At 54.4% G+C, this 25,062-nt stretch overlaps 2 protein-coding genes across 2 annotated transcripts; one reads left to right on the plus strand and one right to left on the minus strand.

The window, feature by feature from the left end:
- The first annotated feature begins 1,163 nt into the window (after positions 1 to 1,163).
- On the plus strand, positions 1,164 to 7,610 carry ACY1 (aminoacylase 1). The gene is made up of 15 exons (XM_056129886.1): positions 1,164 to 1,383; positions 1,754 to 1,863; positions 2,765 to 2,829; positions 2,912 to 3,016; positions 3,608 to 3,702; positions 4,810 to 4,886; positions 4,972 to 5,061; positions 5,155 to 5,211; positions 5,502 to 5,575; positions 5,657 to 5,706; positions 6,177 to 6,321; positions 6,419 to 6,487; positions 7,003 to 7,082; positions 7,190 to 7,250; positions 7,337 to 7,610. Exons 2-15 carry the CDS (start codon positions 1,770 to 1,772, stop codon positions 7,499 to 7,501), a joined length of 1,227 nt encoding a protein of 408 aa, XP_055985861.1. The 5' UTR covers positions 1,164 to 1,383; positions 1,754 to 1,769; the 3' UTR covers positions 7,502 to 7,610.
- Positions 7,611 to 9,166: 1,556 nt separating this feature from the next.
- RPL29 (ribosomal protein L29) lies at positions 9,167 to 11,434 on the minus strand. Its single transcript, XM_056129489.1, has 4 exons — positions 11,340 to 11,434; positions 10,867 to 10,911; positions 10,488 to 10,552; positions 9,167 to 9,706 (listed from the first exon to the last, which is right to left on the minus strand). Exons 2-4 carry the CDS (start codon positions 10,901 to 10,903, stop codon positions 9,269 to 9,271), a joined length of 540 nt encoding a protein of 179 aa, XP_055985464.1. The 5' UTR covers positions 10,904 to 10,911; positions 11,340 to 11,434; the 3' UTR covers positions 9,167 to 9,268.
- Positions 11,435 to 25,062: the final 13,628 nt, after the last annotated feature.

Genomic DNA, 25,062 nt, shown 5'->3' on the forward strand with positions numbered 1-25,062 from the left:
ATTGATGGGGAAATCAGGGCTCTAGTGAATCTGGAATGCAGGCCCAGTGGCCCCAAGGGAGCGGGAGATGTAGAGGTGGGGGTGGGGAGGCGGTTTAACAAATATCAATGTTTTGCTAGTGGCATGGCCCCTGGGCATGTGTAGGTCAGCTACCCGCAATACCCAAAGGGTTAGTTGGCCCCCTGTCCTCCCCTCCCAGCTTTCCTCCTCTGGGCCCAGAGGTTGAAGTCTTCAGTCCCTGCCCCTCCTCAAGCTGGCTCAACTCCTGGAACAGAGGGCAGAACTGGCTAAGGGTACAAAGGGCATCGGGGCACACGAGTGGCCAGTACAACTGTGTGCTGCCTTTGGGTGGCTGGTGGGACACCTGAGCCTCTTTATCCTCCCTCTCCGTTGGCTGCAGAAGAGTCAGAAACTCTAGCCCAGGGTCAGCCAGAGTGTGGCTTTTTCGTTGCATTCTCCCACCACCACTCACACTCTTACAGTGGTTCCCATTACCTCCGTCACAGGCGCTGTCATACCCACTATTTTCTCTCATCCATGTCATATACATAGCATGTCTGCCGATACAGATTTGCCTGCCCCGTGGCACGCAATCCCGGCCCTGCCAGGCGCGGAATTAACGACGCGGGTCCGTGAACCAACCTGAAGCTCAGCGTCTGGGGAGCAGATATTAACTAATAAACTCTGCATACCTGGGCCTGAGACAGGGAGGAACCTCCCTGAAGTGCTGAGAGGAGAAACGTGGGGTACTCGTGTAGGAAATAGGGGAGCAGTCGGGCACAACTCCATAAAGACTCGGGGGGGGGGGTTTGGGCCGGGGGGAGGGGGAGAAAAAGATTTGGCCGTGCAGCACCAGGAGCACCCGAGTGCGGTCAGCGCCGTTTCGCGTCAGGGCCCGCCCTCCTCTCTCGCTGTCCAACCCGCGCTCGCCGTTTCGCGTTAGAGCCGCCCTCCTCTCTCGCTGCCCAACCCACGCACGCCGTTCCGCGTCAGGGCCCGCCCTCCTCTCGCGACCCAATCCCGCGCCCTCAGGGGTGGAGCCTTCGGGGAGGCGGAGCCATTCGGAGAGCGCACTCCGGGGGGCGGGCCTTGCTGTGGGCGGGGCCAGCCGGGACTCCGCCGCCGCCCGCGGGATCTGGGGTTAGACCCTCGGAGACCGGAACGCCAGGCGAGCGGAGAGACTCCCACGCAGTGGCCACTGCAGAGACCCAATCGGCCTTCACTTGCTGTCCTCGGCCCCGCCCCACGAGCCGGGTCCGGCCACGTGGTGGGCGGGCTGGGGCGGATCCGAGCCTGCGACCTGCGGGAGCCTGCCTCTGCCCGGGACACAGTCCGCTGCCGTTTCTGGGAGGTGGACGCAGCCCGAGACCAACAGAGCCCGAGGTGGGGGGCGCGCTGGACCGGGGCTGGGGAATGTGGGGGCTCTTGGCACGAAATCCGGGCAGTTGGGAGAAATTGTTGGAAGACGGCGGGGTGTCTGGATTCAGACCTGGCCTGACTATTCTGGCCGCCCCTGAATCTCTGAGCCTCAGTTTCCTCCTCTGCAAAGTGGGCATTCAGAGGCACGAACTTCGTGGGGGCTTTGGGGCTGTAGACTAAGGAAACGTGTTGAAAACATCCAGCGCAGCACCTGGGACCGAACAGGGACCCTAGCAGGGGGCTCTAACTGGGAGTCCTTCCTGTGAGACAGGACTGGGACCGCCCTGGGGAGGGTCTGTGTGTTCATGAAGCCCCAGACTTGCTTTGTCCCTAGCTCACCGCGCAGAGCCATGGCCAGCAAGGGTATCCAGGGAGAGCACCCATCCGTGACGCTCTTCCGCCAGTACCTGCGCATCCGTACCGTCCATCCTGAGCCCGACTATGGTGAGAGCGCGGGCCCGGGGCATGCATGGGCCCAAAGGGTGGGGGGACTGCCACAACCAGACTCCAACCCCTGCCTTCACCCGCCCTGTTCCCCAAAGCCTGTGCTGCTTTAAAATTGACCCCAGCCCCACCTCACTCCCTTGGGCTTGTTGGGGAGCTCTGGGGAAAGACTGTGCAGTCCCAAGATACCCTCAGAAGTCTCCTGGGGCTTGACCAAGGTCATGTGGGAGTCAGGCTTGCTGGCTGGACACTTTCTGTACAGGGGTTCTTTCCTGCTTGCTGGGAGACCAGGCAAATGTCCTGTTGTGCCCCAACCACCTCCTCTGGAAGGAGGATGATTGCAGTAACTGCCTACTTACCCTGGACTCCGCTGGTCTTCCCCAGAGAACAAAGGGCCAAAAATACCTTTTTGGGCAAGAAATGTAGGTGGTGGGACCAGAGAGAGAGTGCAGTGGTAGGTTGCTTGTCTATGCACCCCAGCACCCCAGAGGACTCCTGATCCTCCAGGAGTGAACTCTGAGCACAGAGATAGCAGTAAGTTCTGAGCACAGCCAGGTTTGGAGAGAGGGAGAGAGAGAAGGAGTGATAGCACAGCGGGTAGTGTGCTTGCCTTGCTCTTGGCTGATCCAGGTTCAATCCCCAGCATCCCATATGGTCCCCTGGGCCCTACCAAGAGTGACCCCTGAGCGCAGAGCCAGGAATAAGTCCTGAGCACCAACCTCTGGTTGTGACCCCAAGCCCAAAAAGAGAGAAGGAAGGAGGCTCTAAGGGATGTGAAATAGTGCTGAGGTGGTAGCAGGTTTTTTGGGGTCTATTCCCTTCTTTGGATCTGTCCTCCAGCTTTGTCTGGGAGAGAGGCACAGGTAGGCAGGATCAGCTCCAAGATTCTCTGTGTCCCCAGCGGGAGCAGTGGCTTTCCTGGAGGAGCAAGCCCAGCAGCTGGGACTCGGCTGTCAGAAAGTGGAGGTGAGCCTGGGGCCCTGAGTGGGGAGTTGGGACAGGTCCTCCTCACTCTGCACTGACTCCCCTCCTTCCTGACCCTCTCCAGGTGGCACCTGGCCGTGTGGTGACTGTGCTGACCTGGCCAGGCACCAACCCCAAGCTCTCCTCCCTTTTGCTCAACTCCCACACAGATGTGGTACCTGTCTTCAAGGTGTGTGTGTGTGTGTGTGTGTGTGTGTGTGTGTGGCCGGGGAATGGAAGGGGACAGGGCGCTGGGGGTAGAAGGATGCAGACCCCTCTTCAGCCTTAGAGAACCCATGTGCTAGTTTTCACTCCTTTGCAGTGTCACTGTGCTTCACAGCTCTCCGCAACCTTTCCTGGCTGCCTTTCATTCCCGGGGTATGGGGGAAGGTGGGAGACATTTGGAGGTAGCCATTAGCTGTCTTTAGCCCTTTTCAACACCTGCATCCCCGCCCCCATCACCCCAACCCTGCAGTAGGACATAGAGCTGTGCCAGCGTGGACTGGCACCAGATGTGTAGCTTGGGCTCCTCTTCCCAGTCTTTTTTTTTTAATCTGGTTTTTTTGTTTGTTTGTTTGCTTTTTGGGTCACACCTGGCGATGCACAGGGGTTACTCCTGGCTCATGCACTCCTGGCTCATGCACTCAGGAATTACTCCTGGCGGTGCTCAGAGGACCATATGGGATGCTGGGAATGGAATCCGGGTCAGCTTCATACAAGGCAAACGCCCTACCCACTGTGCTATCACTCTAGCCCCTCCTCTTCCCATTCTTGCCCTTAGGAACACTGGAGTCACGACCCCTTTGAGGCCTTCAAGGATGCAGAGGGCTACATCTATGCCAGGGGCACCCAGGACATGAAGTCTGTTGGCATTCAGTGAGTGTCTGCCATGCATATGCATATCCCCTCAGTCACCCTTTCACAGTGGGCTGTCTCTGACTTGGGTGTGGTTAGGTCATGACCTCAGGGTCACTTTATATCTTGAATTATATGTATAAAGAGCGAGCATTGTTTTATGCTGGAAGGTGGGGGTATGTGAGACCAGTTCCAGGAAGTTCACTTAGTCTGACTTAACGAAGCCTGTCTCCTTGCCCTCTGATAGAAGCACAGATTGTATTTCTCGATTAGACCGTAGTCTCGTGGATTTGTATTTCTGGATTAGACCCTGGTGATTTGAGCAGAGTAGAAACTGGATCAGGTTTTCTTGGATGGCTCCAGGATGGCTGGTGACCTGTCTTGCTTTCTCTGATGCAATGAGGCAAAAGACCCAAGGAACTTCTTGTCTTTTCAAAACTGGGGATTGAACGGGGGCTTACACATGTGAGGCGTGTCTTCAGTCCCACAAGGAACATCTTTTTGATTTTGGGCCAAACCCAGCAGTGCTTGGGGATTGTTCCGGGCAGTGCTGGAGGTGGGGGGCGGGGGGGAGGCCATTATGGAGCCAGGGATTGGACCCTGAGTAGAATTGAGTAGGAATAACTCAGGGTCCCCAGAGCCAATCCCCAGCCCAACAAAAGAGCACTTTGTTCCTTTTGTTTTCTGGGGGGCTTCCTGCTGGGATTCTAATCCTATTAGGCTGTCTGGTGCCAGGAAGCAAACCCAAGCCTTGTGCATGCCAAACATACTCCACTCTTTGAACTATCTCCCCACCCCAAGAAATGTCTTCGCCCCTCGCTTTGGGCAGCAGTTACCTTTGTTTTTGGTTTGGTTTTGGTTTTGGCAGTGTTAAGGGGCTACTTCAGGTTCAGTGCGTGGGGGTCACTCCTGGCAGCGCTTATGTGGTGCTGGGGATCGCACCCAGGCCTGCATGCAGAACATGTGCACCTAGCCTGCTGAGCCATCCTCCAGCTCTTAGGCAGCAATTTACTTGTGACCTTTGCATGAAAGAGGAGCGCAAGACCCAGGGCCCAGAGCCCCTGCCTATCTGCCAAAGCCACCTGGTGGCTCCCCAGCACCTAGCTGAGCGCCTCTCACTGGTTTCAGGTACCTGGAGGCTGTGAGGAGGCTGAAGGCTGAGGGCCACCATTTCCCCAGAACTATCCACATGACCTTTGTGCCAGGTAGGAGTGACCGGGGCAGGGCACCTCCAGAGCGGGCATGGGTGACCCCTCTCCCCCTTGTCTCATGTCTCTGTTGCTCTTACAGATGAGGAGGTTGGAGGTCACCAAGGCATGGAACTCTTTGTGAAGCGGCCCGAGTTCCGGGCCCTGAAGGCCGGCTTTGCCCTGGATGAGGGTGAGAAGGGCAGCAGGCCTCCGAGCAGCCTGCAGGGGTGGGAGGGCTACTGGTAGGGTTTCTCCTCCCTCTGAACTCCCTTTCTCTCCTCAGGCCTGGCCAGCCCCACTGACGCCTTCACGGTCTTTTACAGTGAGAGGAGCCCCTGGTGTGAGTATGGACTTGGAGAGGGGGCCTGCCGAGGTCACAGAGTGGCTGGGGACCTGAGGAGGCCTCGAACTCAGGGCCTCTGCCTTCTTGCCCCTTTTTGCCTGGGCTTCCTGAGTTTCGAGGGTCGGCCCCAACTATGGGCAAGAAACCCAGCTTCGTTCTCTGCCCCTGGGGGTCTGAGCCCTGCCAGAGGCACTCTGGAAGGGAACACCCGGAGCACCCTGGACTGATTGTGGCCCCTTCAGTTCTTGCCATGCTGAAGTCCCTCTCCTTCCCTATGTGTGTCCCAGGGGTGCAGATCCAGAGTACCGGGAACCCAGGCCACGGCTCACGCTTCATCGAGGACACTGCAGCAGAGAAGCTGGTGCGTGGCACCTGGGCAGGACTGTGGGATTCCCGAGGCACTGCCTCGGCTGCTCTGACATCTCTCCTTGCCCTCTCCTAGCACAAGGTCGTGAGCTCCATCCTGGCCTTCCGGGAGAAGGAGCAGCAGAGGTGAGGCAGCCTGGGCAGGGTACGGTCCCCGGGAGACAGGGGAGATGAGGGAGGAGGAGCCACCTGTTTTTTTTTTTTATTGACTTATTTAAGGACTTTGGGGGGCCATACTGGGCAATGTTCAGGGCTGCTCGGGGCTCTGTGCTCAGGGGTTGCTCCTGGGGGTACTCAGGGGACAGTGCCGTGCCAGGGATTGAACCTAGATCTTCTGCTTGTAAAGCGTGCGCTCAGCAGGTTGTCATCTCTCTGGCCCTCAGGCATCTGTTTTTGATTTTTATTGATTAATAACTGATGATGGTGATGATGAGGTTGGGCCACGCCCAGAGGTGCCAGGGGCTGTTCAGAGCTCAGGAGTGACCCCTAGTGGTTTTGTGATCAACCAGTGCCAGCCACCTACAAAGCAGGCACTCTGGATCTGGGCCACTGCTCTGATCTGGAACTTCCCCTTATCACCCCTGCCCCCACCACAGGCTGCAGTCAAACCCCCGCCTGTCAGAGGGGGCTGTGACCTCTGTGAACCTGACTAAGCTAGAGGGCGGCGTGGCCTATAACGTGGTACCTGCCACCATGAGTGCCAGCTTTGACTTCCGCGTGGCCCCGGACGTGGACCTAAAGGTGCTGCTTCCGCCTCGTTTTGGAGGAAGCTTGGTTCTCCCTCCTGCCCCAGAGCCGCGGGGAGAGCCTGAGGGTCCGTTCATTCTCCCTTCTGTAGGCTTTTGAGGAGCAGTTGCACCGCTGGTGCCAGGAAGCTGGCAAGGGGGTCACCTTGAATTGGATCCAGGTATGGACTGGGGGCCCACCAGGGGAGCCAGGCTTGCTGAGCGAGTTCCGGTAGCACGCGTGTGGCTGGAGTGCTTGTGGATGCCTGTGCATCTCTTTAGAGAAGTTGACATTTGATCTTTTCACCAACCCACATTAGTTATGGAGGCGGCTGGGTGCAGAGTAACTGTAGGAGCAAAGTTAAATCGAGGCTGTCACCCTCAGTCCTTACAGCAGGAATGGAAAATAGCTGCAGATGCAGCATTTCTGTATTACTAATGTGGCCTGGAAAAGAATGGGACCTCTGAGCATCTGTGATTGGATTAACTGGTCTGAGATGGAAGGGGGAACGGGCTAGGATCTGAGGCTGGATAGAAGTAGGTAGAGTGGGGAAGGTCCCATGGCATGGTCTCTGAGGGACGGGATGAGAACCTGTGGCTGGAGTCCAGATGAAAGCGTGGATGGTGCTTGAGGGTCAGGACCAGAAATAGCCAGTGATGCACAGGCCATCCTGACCGTCATTCCTGCTCCCCACAGAGGTGGGAAAACCCCCAAATAACATCGACTGACGACTCAAACCCCTGGTGGGCAGCCTTTAGCAGAGTCTGCAAGGACATGTGAGTGGTCGTCCTCTCCTCTACCCGCCTCCCCTACCTTTGCCCCTTCAGCCTTGCCCCGTGCTCTCCCACCGCTGTCCGCCATCCTCAGGCTCTCCCCTCTGCAGGAAACTCACTCTGGAGCCCAAGATCTTCCCTGCTGCCACCGATAGCCGTTATATCCGCGCGGTGAGTCAGCAGCTGGCAACGGGGGGGCCAGAGCGGTGGTCTTGGATGATGGCCTTTCCCTAAGGGTTCTTTCTCACCGCCTGCAGACAGGGGTTCCAGCTCTGGGCTTCTCACCCATGAACCATACGCCAGTGCTGCTGCACGACCACGATGAGCGGCTCCACGAGGATGTGTTCCTCCGTGGGATCGACATCTACATGCGCCTGATCCCTGCCCTGGCCAGTGTACCTGCCTTGCCCAGCGACAGCTGAACCCCATCCCTGAGCTCCACCCCTGGAGCTTCCACCCAGCAGTGCCAACGACTCCTCTTCCCTACTGCCTGATAATAAAAGCTGTGTGGACAGGGGCTACCCCTGAAGTACCAACAGCAAGAATGTTCATCAACAGAGGCTTGCATTTCTCTGGGGACATCCTCACTTGACAGAAAATATGAGACTGGCTTTGGCACCCAGCACCCCTAAACACAGTACTCTTACCTAGTCCGACCCAGCACGCCTGCCTAACAACCAGACACCCTTTGTAACCAAGGGGCCACTGTTTGGGTCCCCAAAGCTCAGGGCACTGCTACTGGACTTGAGACACTGGTGGTGGTGGAGGTGGTGGGGTGATGGGGATACCATTTACTTTGAAGGTAGACAAACAAGGATTTCAGGAAACTAGTTGACAAGGTGTCAGTGTAGACAGGATCTGTCAAAAGCCCTTTGGTCAGGGCTAGGGCTAGAGGCCCAGGTCCTTGCCTTGTACGTGAGCACCCTGAGCAGAAGCCAAATCTGAGCACAGCTGGGGGTGCTCCCAAGCCTCCCCACAAACCCTCTGGGTGTGGGGAATGGAGTAAGATGCCAAGAGCTGGGGGCTTGTGACTTGTAGGCATGTAGGCAAGCTGGCTATGATCTTATTAAAGAGCCAGAAAGTATAGCTAGTGAAGTGTTTGCTTTGCACATGGCTATCCTGGGTTCAAGCCCCAGCATAGCATAAAGCCTTTCAGCACCAATGAGGGGTAATTCCTGAGCACTTCTGGGTGTGGCCCAAGAACTGCAAAAAAAAAGTTGAAGACCAGAAAGACAGCTGAAGCCCAGGTTTAATATTAGGTGCATGACTCCCCAAGTGACACCTGTAGTGACCCCAGCACTGAGCCAGGAATAGCCAGAGGGCACCACTGGGAATGTTCAAAAAATAGAAAACCTAGCTGAGGGTTTGTGAACACAAGGGCTAATGAACATGCTCTGTTCACTGGAGGTCAAGATGCTTACACTGGCCAAGCTCCCCAACTACACCATCACCCAATCTTGCCACTGCAAGATCCTCTAGCACCTTGCGGAAGTCGCCCCCAAACCAAACAAGCTGAAGTCTGGGAAAAGGCCTGCCTTCCCACATATAACATGCTAGTGATTTAAGCCAACGAACAGCAGCCCAGTCTTGGTTAAGCCAACGAAACCTACTACAGTCCCATATAAGGTGCTCTTGTCCTTACTCTACCCCCATCCCTTCCTTGCTATGAAGCAAAGTAACAATGATACAGTAAGTTATTAACACTTTCTTGCTAACTGCAATTTTTGGCTGATAGTGACAGGTAGCAGCATTTGAAAATCTGTTCCACCTACTCCAGTGTGGGAGACCTGCACAACTCAGAACCCCTCAGAGTATACTAGTAGCAAACCCTTTTCTCTTCCACTGAATTAAGCTTTGACCCCTAAGAACCAAAGCTGTTTGAGAATCTCTTCCTTTCTTCAGCAGTCTGCTACCTGTCCCAAGTCCTCCAACCATTCTCACTTGGCAGTCACCCTTCCCCGTTCTCCAGGGCCCTATTCCCTCACTCCACCCATACCCTACCATCCTTAAACTGTCTCCCTACAATGGAAACGACAACCCCACCAGATTCCCACCCCCAGCTCAGATCATAGACACGAGCCAACAGATCCTGCTCTCAGGTTTATTTGTACAAACAGCACAGGAGGACCCGACTGGAGGCAGCCCAGAGATCACACCAGTCCTTCCACGCTCACACTGACAGGAGCCTCTTAGGGAGCCTTGGCGGGGGCCTGGGCACCTTTGGCAGCTTGAGCTGGTGCTGGAGCTGCAGCCGTCTGGGTCTTACTCTGCGGCTTGGCTTTACCCTTCATCTGAGCCTTGGCTTTAGCCTTCATTTGAACCTTGGCTTTAACCTTGGTTGGATCCTTGGTTTCAACCTTGGTTTTTGGCCGGCAAAGCCTGAGACCCTTGGCAATGCGGGCACGAGCTTTCTTCCCAAGCCTGGGGTGAGCAATATACGCAAGTCGACTGAGCTTGCGACTGTTCTTCTTTGTGATCACGGGCCTGGTTGGCTTGGGCTTCACCAGGGCCTTGATGGCCTCAGCACGGGCGCTCATGGCCTTAGCATTGTTGGCCTGCATCTTCTTCAGGCCCTTCTTGTTGTGCTTCTTGGCAAAACGCATGTTCCTTAGGAATTTGGGGTCCACCTGGAAAGCAGAAAAAACACAGGAGACTAAAGTACAGTAGCCAGGGACCCCCAGAGACCCTCTCCAGAAAAGTATCCAATAGTCTATTTTCCCAATGGGCCACTGGGGGGCACATACATCAAGTCAACCTTAAATGCTGAACTAGTCAACCATCAGAATCTTATCTGCAGGAGTATGAATGTGGCATCACTACTATACAGAGCCACATGCCCAGCCAGCAGAGTGCACACCCGAGCACAAGTGCCCCCCTGCCAGGCTTACAGGGTTTCTGTTTCTTCCAGCAAGGTTTTCACTTTTTCTCAAGACCCCAGCCCCCAAAAAGCATCCACTCCCAATCCCAGTACAAGAGTTACAGCAAAATAGACCAAACTCAAGAGATTTCAAGACTCCACACATCAGGAAACAAAACAAAAACTCTGCAGGGAGCAGCAATGGAGCAAAGAACAGTGCCACTAGGACCACCCGCCAGGCTTCAGTCCCTCCAGCTAATCCCCAGAAGTTCCTGGCACAGGAAATAAAGGCAAGCCCCCTCTCCAGGTACAGATTAGATCAAAGACAGGGGCCACACGGTGAAGAGGTGCAGTTCTCTTCCTCAAGAGCTCTGGGCAAGCAAGGGCGTGGTCACACGGCCAGGAGAGGGCAGGCCCCATCTTGACTGGGGTTCCACATGGGCCAGCCAAGGCGGAGAAAGGCTTTATTAGGAATGGGGCAGTTAATTTCCGTGCTCAGACAGATGCAGAAACTACCAGACACAATGTCACTTGGTTGAGTGCAGACTCACCCCTTTGAGAGACTCATATCGCTGTGACCGAGGTTTCTTAATGCCATTTCTGTGCCATTTTCGAGCTGCAAAAAGAATTAAGTTATAACAAAACTGCAATCGGTTCCAGGAAGACCAGTCATCCTGCCTGTCAAATCTAGGAATACTGTCAGGTCTTCTTGAGATCCGAGAAATGCCTCACCCTCCAACTACAAGGAAAAAAATTAAAGGGAGCACGCGAGCCTTTCACGGGCACCGTGTACTTGGCATACACAAAGATGAAGGTGATGCTAAAAGCACACACTTCAACCCTCGCGCCTGCCCTGCGTCGGTGTCCCCGAGCCTTCCCCGGTTTCCCAGGGGACCGGGGTCGGGCTGGAGGCTGGGCCTCCCAACTTACACTGGTTGTGCGTGGTGTGGTTCTTGGACTTGGCCATGTCTGCACCTGGAGGACGGAGAACGAAGAATCAGGCCTGGGGGGCGGGTTGGGGATGGGGGGTCTCGACTAGGCCCAGGGCTGCAGCCCAACACGTAAACTGCGTGACGGCATGAAGCCAGAGTGAGATCTGAACTGCAGCCCCTACCCTCCTGGGCTTCTTCACCCAGAGCTAGCACCGGTTCCCACGTTGCAAACTCAGGCAGTGGTGGTGCAAGAGCATCCCCGGCGCCGCCAGTTGAGCTCATTCCCCCCTCCCGCCCCATATGGATCTCCGTCTCCCATCCTTGCTACTGAGCCCACAAGCAGCACCCCAGGCCCGCCCTCTCCGCTCCCCTGAGCCAGGCAGCCGGCCTCTCGGTCCTCCCACAGCTTGCGCGTCCACCGCCCTCCGGGAGTCGCGGATGGCTTTGGATTTCGGTGTCCACCGAACTCACCACGACAGCGGTTCCCCGAGTGCTGGAACCGGAAGAGAAAGGAGAGTCGTGGTGCAGCACGGGAAATAGGCTCTTCGGGGCCGGAAGGCACAACTCGAAGAGCTTTCCCCAGCTCCGAAGAAGAAAGGTTCCGAAGGAGAAAGGTTCCGAGGCCTGACAAAGCGCGGTCACGCCGGAGGGCGGCGCTACGAGCCCGGCCCCGCCCCGGCCCCGCCCCCTAGGTTTTACCTGCGCCTCTCCCTTCTGTAGCCCACCCCCCGGGGCCTTGGCTCTTGGGTCCTGGGCCTCAATGAAAGTTCTGAAAGCGAACGGAAGGGAAATCTTTTTTTTTTTTCTTTGAAGGGAAATATTTTATTTTATTTTATTTTTTTCTTCTTAGTTTTTGGGTCCCACCCAGCAATACTCAGGGGCCCATGTGGGATGCTGGGGATGGAAACCAGGTTGGGTGTGTGTAAAGCGGGAGCCTCACCTGCTGCACTCTCTCTCCAACCCAGCTAAGTCTTGAAAGATACATATTAGGGGGCTGGAGCAATAGCACAGCGGGTATTTGCCTTGCACGCGGCCAACAGGGGTTCAATTCCCAGCATCCCATGTGGTCCCCTGAGCACCACCAGGAGTAATTCCTGAGTGCAGAGCCAGGAGGAACCCCTGTGCATTGCCGGGTGTGACCCAAAAAGAGAAAGGAAGGAAGGAAGGAAGGAAGGAAGGAAGGAAGGAAGGAAGGAAGGAAGGAAGGAAGGAAGGACAGGATATTTGTGTTCTTAAAAAGTGTCCAACAATCTGGGGCCAGAGCGATAGTACAGCGGGTAGGGCATTTGCCTTGTATGTGGCCATCCGAGTTCAATCCCTGGCATCCCATATGGTTCCCCAAGCACCACCAGGAGTAATTCCTGAGTGCAGAGTCAGGAGTAACCCCTAAACATCGCTGAGTGTGACCCAAAAAGCAAAACAGCAAAACAAAAAAAGTATCCAAGCTACTGGGTGGAAACAGAAAAGGCAGCAGGCAGAGAACTCTGGACCCCAGCTGGGGCAGCGCATGCAGATACACTGAAAAGGAATGCAGTTAATGAGGAAGAGAAAGCGAAGGTCAGAGGAGCCCGTATGTTTCCAGCATGAACATCTATCTGGGTGAAGGGTGATGCTGGTCACAGAAATGGGAAGATTGAAGAGAGGAAGAGGCTTTATTGCTATGTTTTGAGTGGCTGAAAGATCCAGATATTTCTTTTTAGACATATTAAATTTGATCATGCTACTGGACACCCAAACCTGACACTGCCTCCTAACAACTGTTGTCTCTTTATCTCTGCTACAGTTCATTCTGCACACAGCTGTGGAGTCAGAGGGTACAGAAGGGAAAAAAAGCCTTTTTGTTTTGTTTTGGGCCACACTAGTGCTTGATTCTACTCCTGGCTCTGTGCTCAGGGATCACTCCTAGTGGTACTAGGGAAACCACATGGGAGCCAGGGATCAAACCCAGGTAAGCCCCATGCAAGGCAAGCACCTTAACCCCTACCCCAGAGGTTGTCTCTTTTTTGGGGGGTGGGGGAGAGAGGCACACCAGTGGTGTTTAGGGACTACTCCCAGAAAAGTGTTCAAATTGGGGCCTCCTCGTAGCAATCCAACTGTTTGAGTTATCTCCCTGGCCCAAATATTGTCATTTAAAATCTGTTACTTGAAGATTTTCCTCTTGAGGGCCTGGAGAAATAGTATAGTAGGTAGGTGTTTGCCTTACATCATGCAGCTGACTCAGGTTCAACGCCAACACCACATATGGTTCCTCAAACCTTACCAGAAATAATAGAAAACAAATTGTGTACTGTTGCCATTTCGGCAGATCTGAGTGTTGGGGTAAAATTCCAAATAATAATGGTGGGTCTGCAAATAAAGGATGTTTGGAGGATCCTCCCAGGAGGGGAGATGTATGTCGAAAGTAGACTATGGACTGAACATGTTTGCCACTCAATGCCTCTTTTGCAGACCACAACACCCAAAAGGAGAGAGAGAACACAGGGGATTGCCCTGCCACAGAGGCAGGGGGGGATGGGGGTGTGGGGGATATTATCCATGGTGGTGGAAAATGGGCACTGGTGGAGGGATGGGTATCTGATCATTGTATAATCAAACCCAAGCACAAAAAATTGTAAATCTACAACTTTAAAAAAAAATAAAATACAATAAAGGGGAAAAAAAATAATGGTGGGTCTGTTGTCAAAATATTGAATGTGATCAAAGTAGAGAGAGAGAGTAATGTGGAGGTCATCTGCCCCACAGGTAGGGAGAGGGAGCGGGATTGGGGTATACTGGGGTTTTTGGTGGTGAAGAATGGGCACTGGTGAAGGTACAGGTGTTTTCATTGTATGACCGAGACTTAGACACGAAAGCTTTGTAACTGCTCTCACGGTGATTCAATAAATAAAATTATAAAAAAATGAAAAAAAAAAACACCTTACCAGAAGTCATCCCTGAGCACAGAGCCAGGAGTAAGTCTGGGCACTGCCAAATATGACCTCAAAATAAAACAAACAAGTGAAAAATTTTCCCCTTGGAGCTTCAAGTGTTCAGACTGGCCTGCACTTTGGTAGTGGGAGTGGTGTAGTGACACACCTTGTATACCCCTAAAACAAACATTTAGTCTTATAACCAATATTGCCACAAAACATGAATTCAGGAGTTGAGGGAGGCTCTTCTTGCCTTGGAGATAAATTATTTACCTCAGGCTGGCAACTCTCTTCTTATTCTTTGATTCATTTTTTTTCTTTTTGGTTACACCTCCAAAAAAATGTGCTCAGGGATCACTCCTGGCAGGCTCAGGGGACCATAAGTGGTGTTAGGGATCAAACTTGGCAGAATGCAAGACAAGCACCTGCCCTATGTACTATTGCTCCAACCCTCCTCTTTTTTTTTCTCTCTCCTTTTAGAATCACATCCAGAGATGCCTGGGATGGCACTTTCAAAGATGCCCCAGAAAAAGAGCTCCAGCCCTTTGAACTATCTCCCTGGTCACACTTTCACTCCAGAGTCCAGACTCTTGCAAAGCATAAGCACTTGGTCCTGCCCCAGGACCTTTACTCTGCTTTCCCCTCCACCAGGACCTCCACCAGGACCACCTTTTTTCTGCTCTTCCGATAGTGTGCTCTCCTCTTGGAGAGGCCTCTACAGACAGCATTAACTAAAAGAGTAACCCTCGGGGCTGGAGCAATAGCACAGTGGGGTAGGGTGTTTGCCTTGCACTCAGCCGACCTAGGTTCGATTCCCAGCATCCCATATGGTCCCCTGAGCACTGCCAGGACTAATTCCTGAGAGTGCATGAACCAGGAGTAACTCCTGTGCATCACTGGGTATGACCCAAAAAGCAAAAAAAAAAAAAAAGTGACCCTCTGCCCCACTTCTACAGTTACTATGTCCTCTCATTCTGTTACTCTGCTTTTTTTCATAGACCTCCCCCAACTCCGTTATGTGACTGTTTACTTTGTACATGGCCATTAGCAACTGCCATGATTTTCAGGGTTAGTTTGTTCACTTTCATTTTCCCACCAATTCAGACCCGGAGCTTAATAAACAGCTGAAGAGATGTTTTCTCGGAAAGATAGGGTTTTTCTTTCTTTCTTGGCAGGCGAAATGTGTGTCTTCCAAGCAGTACTCAGGAGGCCCAAGAGCCCAGTTTAGTGCAAGGGCCTGAGGATGCACTGTGGCTCTCTCTGGGGTCGGGGATTATCCAGGCCTCCAGGGTCACCCCAGTGGTGCTGGGGGTAGGGCCTCCACAGCTGTACCTCACTACGCTTAGGAAACCACATGGTGCTGGGGACAGAGGGAGGCGGACTAAGGCATGCCCTCTAACCCCCGTGCTATCTCTCCAGCCCCAGCTCTGTATGCCAGAGTATGTTGCAGAGTTAGAGCCAAGACACGCAGATGACCCCTTCAGGAAGAGTTCCTGGGAAAGGGGAGCCAGCTCTGAATTAGAGCAAAGTACAGGCCCAGATACCTAGTCCACCAGAGAAATTGCTGAGGCCATTTCAGAAGGTGTCTCTTTGGCTTCTTTTTCTATTTGTTTGTTTGGGGGGTAGTATATCCACAGTAGTCAGGGCTTACTCTTGCCTCTGGGCTCAAGGATAACTCCTGGCAGTGCTAGGACCATATGTAGTGTTGGGGATTGAGCCAGGGTTTGATACTGCAAGGCAAGTGCCTTATCTCCTATGTCTATGTCTTCAACCCAAGGGTAAAGTTCTTTTTTTTTTTAATGTAGGAGTACTGCTATTTATTCAGCCACTGATTAAGCTGATTGAAGCAGGCATGAACTCCACATTCCTGTCCTGTCACTGTCCTCCCGTTGTTCATCAATTTGCTCGAGCGGGCCCAGTAACGTCTCCATTGGAGACTTTGTTGTTACTGTGTTTGGCATATTGAATACGTCACGGGGAGCTTGCCAGGCTCTGCCGTGCGGGCGAGATACTCTCGGTAGCTTGCCGGGCTCTCCAAGAGGGGCGGAGGAATCGAACTCCACATTACTTTTTAAAAATTAAAAAATTTTATTTTCATAAAGTTGTTCACAATAATTGTTAACACTCAACATTTCACCACCAATCCCACCACCATTACATCTTCCCACCACCATTATTTCAAATTTTCCTACACCTGCCCCCAAGCCTGCTCATAGGGAAGTGCCAAATAATTTATTTCATATTGCTTGTTATGAATAGTATGAGATCTTGTGGAATTATCCTGGAATGCTCCTGAAATTCTAAATTGTTTTGAATATCTGGGGTCTGGAGGCATCTGTGCATGCTGCTCTCTTCTGAGATTCATTTGTGAGTCTCTGAATCATGGCCGTTAATGTGCTTAAATGGCACCCAGGGGACGTTCCTGGGTGTGACTGCCAGGAAGGGAAGAGAGATGGTGAAGGAGCCCATTCCTCGCTCTGTGAAGTCTGGAGTTTTTAGTCACTAGTCCCGCATATCTGGGTTTTTCAGCGATTCATTCCCATGTGTGGGGGGCAAGGGACAAGCCTGTGAAGGTCAGCTGTGAGCGTGGTGGCGATTGGGTTCTGGAGTTTTGCAGCTGTCGGGGTTCATTTGGGGCAGACGGAGGGACACACCTGCCCCCCTCCAAGGTGCCCTGGTGAAATCAGCCTGGTGAGGGGTGGGAAGACATCTCTGTGGTGTGTTGCTCTCTTCTGAGATTCATTTGTAACTCTCAATCATGGTCGTTAATGCTCTTAAGTAGCCTAACTTTTTTTTCTTTTTGGATCACACCCGGCGATGCTCAGGGATTACTCCTGGCTTTGCGCTCAGGAATCACTCCTGGCAGTGCTCGGGGGACCATATGGGATGCTGGGAGTCGAATCTGGGTCAGCCGCGTGCAAGGCAAACGGCCTACCCGCTGTGCTATTGCTCCAGCTCCAAGTAGCCTAATTTTGATCTTTTTCAAGATTTATGGGTTTCTGAAACAAAGCCGATAAATGAGTTTGTATGTGGCTCCCACATACCTAACTTTTGGTCACTTAATTTCTCAGGAAATTTAGTCCCAAGTTGTTGGTGTCCAGCCAGAGACACAGCGGGAATTCTGGGGTGTCAGGATGCCCAAAGGTACCATCACGCTGCTGATGTACTCACCCCACAGGTACAGGTTGACCTGCTGAGCGGCACTGTACCCCCCCCACCAAGGGTAAAGTTCTTGAGTGGATAATTGAGTGGGTAAATATTTAATCTGTAGAAGAACAGACTAGTGGCAAGGGCAGAAGGAGGAGACACCTGAACACTAGGTTGAGCTTTGGATCTGACTAAAAATTCCTGAGAAGGCCAAGGAGATAGCTCAAAGGGCTGGAACAGTCATTTCCAGAACAAAATCTTCAGATCAATGGATTGAGTGACTGGAACAAATAGGAACAAATTATGGGAGAGAGGGCTAAAAATCCAGCCTTCTGTTTTGTTTGGGGCCACTCCTGGCTCTGCTCCTGGGCCTTGCTTAGGGATCTCATCTGGGCCTCCGGCATGCAAAGCATGTGCTTAACCCCTTGAGCTATTTCCAGGGCCCCCAACCTCTTTGGGGGGACGGGTTCGAACCACACCCCGTGGTACTCAGGCTCTCTTGGCTCAGGAGTAATCAGGAGTGACCCCTGCTCAGGGGACCGTATGTGGTGCGAGAATTTGAACCAGGGTAAGTGTCTGGACTCCAGGGCTATCTTTCCGACCACCCCAGGAAGTTCTTTAACTAAAAACAGAACTCTTTCTGGTTTTGTTTGGGGCCACATTCAACGGTGCTCAAGGCTTATTCCTGGCTCTGTGCTCAGGGATCATTCGTGACTCAAGGAGACCATATGAGGTGCTCGTTTGGCCACAGGAAAGGCAAGCATTCAACCCACTGTATGATCGCTTCTGGTCCTGACTGGAGACACAATTCTTTTTGAAATTACTAGTCACAGTAATCCCGGGGTGCAGTAGCTCAGAGATCAATCCCTGAGATATGGCTGCTGCCACTTGGGCCCAGCGGTACTTAGACATACCAGAGCCACAGCTGGTGGTGCTCAAGGGACCACGGAGTGCTGAGGATCAAATCTAGGAACCCCCAGCACCTTGAGTGAGTGCCCTGACCCTAGAAAATCCAATTCTTGGTTCCCTTCCCCTGGAGCCTGGGATTCAACGTTCCTGGGAGGAGAAGAGGTGGTGAGTGGTGGGCAGCCATGCCAGGCTAGGACTCAGGGTCTGCTGGGACGAGAGGACAGAGCTTGGAGGTGCCGGCCTGTCTGGTTTGAGGGACTCTTCTGCAGCCCCCATCACTAAATTCCTCTCTGGGGCCCCTGGGTCCGCAGGGACAGGGTACCGTTCATCCACTTGGGGGCAGCACTGCACCACAGACGAGCCAGACTGCTCCCAGGAATCATCAGACTCCTTCCTGAGGGAGCCTAAGCCAGCCCACCAGTCTACACCCCACCCCAACCTGCAGATCCAGACTTTCTAGTGCACTTTCTAGGCAGGCAGTGGAGGGGAGTTGGGGGGTTGGGGGAGGAGTCCCAAGACAGGGTTCAAGGCAGAGACAGCAGAGTTCATGGGTGTTCTGGTGGTACTCCCCCTGCGAGTTCCCCTTGAAGTCCTAAGAAACCAGGTCTCTTGAGGGGAATAGGAGAGCCATCCCTACCCCCTGTTTCCACCACCCTCACCCTAACCCAGGGCTGAGCAGGCAGTAAGGCATGGGCCACAGTACCCTCCCCAGGTCTACCCAGTCCCTGCCCAGGCCTGTCTAGTCCCCCCCAGGTCTGTCCAGTCCCTCCCCAGGTCTACCCAGTCTCTGCCAAGGCCTGTCCGGTCCCTCCCCAGGCCTGTCCAGTCAGTCCCACCTCAGGCCTGTCCAGTTCTCAAGCTTATCCAGCTCCTGGTCTGTCCAGTCCCGTGGTTTATACAATCCCAGGCTTATATAGTCTCAGACCTGAACTCCCCAGGACTATACAGACCCCAGGCTGGGGTCAGGGCCTTGGGCAGTTACAAGAGTCAGGGATGCTGGGGGCGGGGGCACCTTGTCACCTCTGTGGCTTCTCGTCCGCCACTCCACAAAACAAACAAACTGTCCTCCCGTTGTTCATCGATTTGCTCAAGTGGGCCCAGTAACGTCTCCATTGTGAGACTTCTTGTTACTGTGTTTGGCATACTGAATACTCTCAGTAGCTTGCCAGGTTCTCCGAGAGGAGCGGAGGAATCGAACCCAGCTCGGTCAGGCTGGCTGCGCACAAGGCGAACGCCCTACCGCTGTGCTATCACAAGCCACGGACCTCACCCAAGCATGGCTCTTTCCCAGAGAATGTCACAGGGTAAGTCATTCAACATCCTGGGAGTGGTCCCTCGCTCCCCTGCCCCTGGGTAAGTGGGAGATTCTTGTGACAGAGCAAACCTACAGGGGACGTTGTCCAGCTTTGCTAGTGAGCTCTGTGGACAGGTGCCAGAAGCTGCAGTGTCTCAGGGGTTGGCTACTGTCACCGGAGGGTCTCCTGTGTGCTGGGCAAAGGGGGTGTCTTAGCCAGAGTTCCTCACGATGCGAACACTGGGGTGGGCAACCAGGCCAGGAACCTGGGGGCACTAGGAGATTGCTGCAGACTGGAGGGATGGTACATGGCAAACTGGAGGCCAGAGGCCAGCCTGAGCCCCTGTCCCTCTAGGGGGCACCTGTGCCACAGCGGGTTCCTCACCCTGCAAGCACACAGCCTTAAGTGGGGGCCCTCTGTCAAGGCCTGTCCTGGAAGTTCTTCAGACCTACAGATGGGGCAAGGAATCTCTGCTGTCTCCCTGTCATGGACGGCAGGTATTTGAGGGGCTATCTCCGGATCCCCCACTCCATTTATCACTGCCTCCTGCCCTCCTGTGCCACCTGGTGATCTAGCTATGCTCAGGGGTCATCCAGGTTACTCCTGGCTCAACACTCAGGAATTACTTCTGGCAATGCTCAGGGATGCTGGTGACTGAACCAGGGACCACCACATGCAAGTCTAATTCCCTCCCGGGTGTACTATCGCTCTGCCATCCCGTCCTCCCACCTTCTTCTTGAGTGGGTTCATCTCACTCACCGACCTGGTGGGAGCAGGACCCACAGTCAGGCCCTTAGAGTGGGGCGAGCAGGTACTGGCCTCTCCTGTAGATGGGGGTCAGGGTAGTGCTCCCAAGGCAAGGCTGCAACTGGCAACTCTGGGGGTCCTTCCCAGAGCCTGGTTCTCCCTGGGAACTTCTGGAGGGGCTGGCAAGGTGGTGCCTGCTGACTCTGGGAAGGTCAGGGCAGGGCAGGGCAAGGCAGGGCGGGAAGAGTGCGGCAGCGCCGGGCTGCAGGGGCATGTGGGGTCCCGAGCGCCCCAGCCCCTAAGTGCCTGGCGCGGGGGTCTGAATCGATGCTGCTCTCACAGGCTGTTCCTGGAGGCGCGGGGGCGGCTTCCCCTGCCTGGTCTCCTGGAGGATGCAGCGGCTAAAAATAACCCGGATGGCTGCGCTCCCGCCCCGGAGCGGAGGAGGGGCCCTGGGGGCTGCGGGGGCGCAGGCAAGGCTGCAGCCGACAGGAGGCAGGAACGGGGTTCCCTCGGCTGCAGCCGGAGACGGGAACAGCGCCGCGTTGTCAGGTGGAAGGGGGTGCAGGCCAAGCAAGCGCCCTGCTCTGCTGTCCCTACCCATTTCTTCCCGCCCAAGCGGTTTGGGTCCTTAGCCAACGTGGGCTTGGGAGCCCCTGGGAGGATCCTCGACCCCCACCCAGTATACCTTCAGGGAAGCAGCCCCCCTCCCTCCCAGCACTGTTGAATGCCAGCTGCTGCGAAGGATGGGGGCATGTCTGGACTCAAGTACGAACTCTTTGCCACTGAGGCCTGGAAACTGGGCGCCACTGTCACCCCGGCCCCTGCCTCCTGGGCTGGCTCAGGCCCCTCTGTGAGCAGAGCAGGCTGGGAGGAAGCCCGGGCTCCTGGAATGGAGAGTACAGCGCACAGTCTGGTCCTGTTCTAGGGATGGAGAACCGCGCCCTCACCCACCTCCCCCTCTCACCCCCAGCTAGCTCTCCCAGAGCTGACACACTGGACAGGAGTGCAGTGATCAAGGGCAGGGCCGGGCTCACAAGGAAGAGAGCGGACAGCCCAGTGGGCTCTGCAGACACGCAGCTACAGAGGCTGTGGGGCCCATGTGGGCCACCACTGAGCCCTCCAGCAGGAAGGCGCTGGGCCCTGGGGGCCGCTGGGGAGGAGCCTTGCACCTCAGTTTCCTCCCTGTGAAAGGTTGGATGCCCTGGAAAGTCTCTAACAGCCTCGGGGCCAGCCGGCGAGTGGAGGAGGAAGGACAGCAGGGAGCTCACGGACTTGGCGTGCTCTGGGAGCACTCTAGGAAGGGCTCCTTGAGATTCAGCAGGGAGGGGTGACTGGCCTGGGTCACACCCTGTCCCTGACCACCTGAGCGCTCCAACCCTGGGAGAGGCAACTGCGGGGTCTGTTTCTCCATTGAACTGGTTCTGAGTGCAGAGCCTGCTCGCCAGAGGTAGTTTGGGGGCGCTGGCTCTGGGAAGTGGGGTGCCCCTGCATCTGGACCCCCACACCTGCCCTTCCAGAAAGCCTCACTGCAGTGAAGAAGGGGGATGCTAGCCACGCGGCCAGTGGAGCCTCACCCCAGCACTATCCTAGGGAGAAATGCAGAACACAGACACAGGGTTGGGGTAGCACATGAGCAGGCTCCTGCAGCAACACAGGCTCTCCCTGAACTGCAGTGTGGGGAGAAGGGAGCCCATAGAGGACACTCCATTCAAAGTCAACTGTGTAAATGCCCCCACAAAGGAAAGCTAAACAGGACCATTTTAGGGGTTTATGCCCTGCCTCCCCACCATCATCAGGAAGTAAACTGATCTTCCACTTCAAAAACAAAAACATTCCCACCTAAGTGGGTGCTCTCTGGAGGCTGAGCTCCTCCCCCAGTGCCCAGTTCCATCGCAGAAGTGGGCCAGAGAGGTGGTACAGTGGAGCACTTGTCTTGAATGCAGCTGGTCTGGGTTTGATCCCTGACCCTCCACCCCCATCTCTTATGATCCCAAGCCCATCCAAGAGTGATCTCTGAGAACAGAGCCAGGAGTAAGTTATGAGCACAGAGGGACAAAAGTGATAAACTAGGACTCAAGAATTTTTGGAGCGGCACACCCTGCAGTGCTCAGGGCTTACTCCTTACTCAGTGCTCAGTGTTCACTCCTGGCAGTGCTCAACGGACCATTTGCAGTACGGGGGATCAAACTCGGGCCAGTTGCATGCCAGGCAAATGCCTTAACCTCTGTATTATCTCTCCAGCCTCATTAAATAGGATTCCTGATACATGCTGGACAGGGAGGTGGTGGGAGGTGTCAAGTTGTGGTCATGGTACTGGGATGCAGGCTGGAGCATAGCACACATGGACCCCTGCTCTCAGAAGGCCGATTGGGTTCCTGTGCTTTTCTAGAGCATCACCAGTATCCCACGTATTACATGTATTAGTATGTGTTGTCCCTGATATTAATGTTGTAGGGATGGAGGTAACACCTTGCTGTGCTCAGGACTTAGCTCTGTGCTCAGGAATCAATCCTGATGGTGCTTAGGGAAACATACAGAGTGTCCAGAATCAAACCCAGGCCACGGGCAAGACAAGGGCCTTACCAACTGTATTCTCTCTCTAACTCCTGGGTGTTCTTTTATGTTGATTCAATATTATATTTCAGCCAATAAAGAGGGAGAAACTGTGAGAAACAGTGTAGGGGCTCAGAGAGCCTACGTTACAAACCTATGGTGGGGCTGGAGCAATAGCACAGCGGGTAGGGCATTTGCCTTGCACGTGGCTGACCCGGGTTCGATTTCCAGCATCCCATATAGTACATGGGATGTAGAGCACAGCCAGGAGTAATTCCTTAGTGCATGAGCCAGGAGTAACCCCTATGCATCGCCGGGTGTGACCCCCCCCCAAAAAAAAGCAAACAAGACAAAACAAAACCTGTGGTCGTGAGTTCAAGTCCCTGGTATTCCACAAATGCTGAATACAGTTCTTGGCACCACGAGCAACTTCTAGTCACAGGACAGTCAGGTGTGTGTTTGTTGCAACTTACCACCACCCCCTTCCTGCCCACCATTAGGAAGTAAACTGATCTTCCACTTCAAAAACAAAAACATTCCCACCTAAGTGGGTGCCTTCTGAAGGCTGAACTCCTCCCCCAGTGCCAAGTTCCATCACAGGAGATGGGCCAGAGAGATGGTATAGTGGGTAGAGCATTTGTCTTGAATGCAGCTAGTCTGGGTTTGATCCCTGGAACGCCCCCCCCCTCCCCCACTCCATTCCCGCCCCGGCCAAATGACCCCGAGCCCATCTAGGAGTGATCTTTGAGAGCAGAGCCAGGAGTAAGCTATGAGCACAGCTGGGTATTGCCCAGAAACAAACAAAAACAAGCAGTCCACTCAGTCTTTAGTCCTCCTTCCAGTCCATCTGGTCCCCTAGACTGTCCTTCCGCTCAGTAACAGACGAAACGATGGAAGAGGCTGTAGCCAGGCTATTCCTCCACACATGCACTGGCCCCACAGCGGCTGTGGGAGACAGACTGGTGGCAGCCGATCCCTGGCTGCCAAGATGAAGCTGTGGCCTGCAAGCCCTGATGAAGTGCTACACAAAACCCAGCGAGTGGGTGGGACAAGGGGTCCCCTGCTTAGGAGAGACAGAGCTGGTTGGGGAGAAACAATCATTGGGGCAGGCAGAGCCTAGTTCCAGGCCTGTCACTATGACAGAGCATGCAAGTTCAGGCTGGGGACGGCCCCACTCTGCATTCTCACTTCCTCCCTGGGGAAAGGGAGTCCACACTGTTGGCTTCCAGATGAGAACTGACACCAAAGACTACCCCGCACCGGCCTGGCCCACAGGAAGCCCGTGCCTGGCAGCAGAGACGCGAGTTTGTTATGCTTTCAGCCGGGAGAGTGAGGGGCCTGTGACATCTTGATGCTGCAAGCATGGTGTGATCTCGATTCTTCCTCCCTGGGGAGCAATGTTCAGTCTTCCACCTGGGGTGCAGGCCTCAGTGTGCCAGACTGTGGCCCCGCGGCCCTGAGGCTCCTAGTCCTGGGAGCGCCTGTGGTCTGGAGAGCTGCCCAGACCCTCTGGGCCTGGGGCACAGTCCTCAGAGGCCAGCTCATGTCACTGTCTCCAGGAATAGCCTGTCCTTGGCGTGTCTGAGGAAGAGGCGAGGAGGTGCTGCCTTCCCCACCTGACCTCACAGGCGGGACGTGAGTTTGGCCATGTCCAGCAGCTGTCTCAGGCCAAGAGTGTGGCTCAGGAGAGTTTCCTGGGCAGCCAGCCCCAGATGGGGGCGGGGAGCGGGTGGAGGGGGGTGCAGCATTGAGAGGGGACAGTGGAAAGGGCAATGTCAGAGCAGACTCGGACTCCCTCTCTCTCTCTCTCTCTCTCTCTCTCTCTCTCTCTCTTTCTATCTCTCTCCCCCCTCTGTCTCCTCTGTCTCTCCTCTCTCTCCTCCGTTTTTTTCTCCTCTCTCTGTCCTCTCTCTTCTCTCTCCTCTCTCTCTCCTTTCTGTCTCTCTGTTTCTGTTTCCCTAACACACACACACACACACACACACACACACACACACACACACACCTCCTGACCCCTCTTGCACTGTTCCCCTCTCCGTCACTGCAGCCCAGCTCTGTGGGGACCCCATGTTGGGCCCCAGGTCTCAAGGACCTGCATTATGGTCCTGAAGCTCTGTGCCCCAGGAGAGCCCAGTACTTGCCCAGAGTCTGGAATTCTTGACACACCTTGGTGACACTCCCATCAGAGGACAAACACTGGGACCGGGAACATGGCTGGCCTTTGGGGCGCAGGCCCATTTCACAGTGGGGAGAGAGAAGGGTTGGACAGCTGCTTTTCTTTTTGTTGTGGGGCCACATTCGCTGTGCTTAGGACTTACTCCTGGCTCTGTGATCAGGGGATCATATGTAGTGCCTGGGACTAAACTGGGTGAGCTGTATTCAAGACAAGTGCCCTATCTGCTGTACTATCTCTCCGGGGCCCCAAGATGTTCTTTTTATATTTTTTTCTTTTCAATAAAGTGATAAATTATCATTTTATTCCTCGGGGTTTTAAATTCTCATTATTTTTTCCATCTTTCTTTTTTTTCCTTTTTCGGTCACACCCGGCGATGCACAGGAGTTACTCTTGGCTCTGCACTCAGGAATTACTCCTGGCGGTGCTCGGGGGACCATATGGGATGCTGGGAATCG

The sequence above is a fragment of the Sorex fumeus genome, unplaced genomic scaffold (assembly GCF_029834395.1).
Source record: "Sorex fumeus unplaced genomic scaffold, SorFum_2.1 ptg000072l, whole genome shotgun sequence".
In the NCBI taxonomy this organism is placed as follows: Eukaryota; Metazoa; Chordata; class Mammalia; order Eulipotyphla; family Soricidae; genus Sorex; species Sorex fumeus.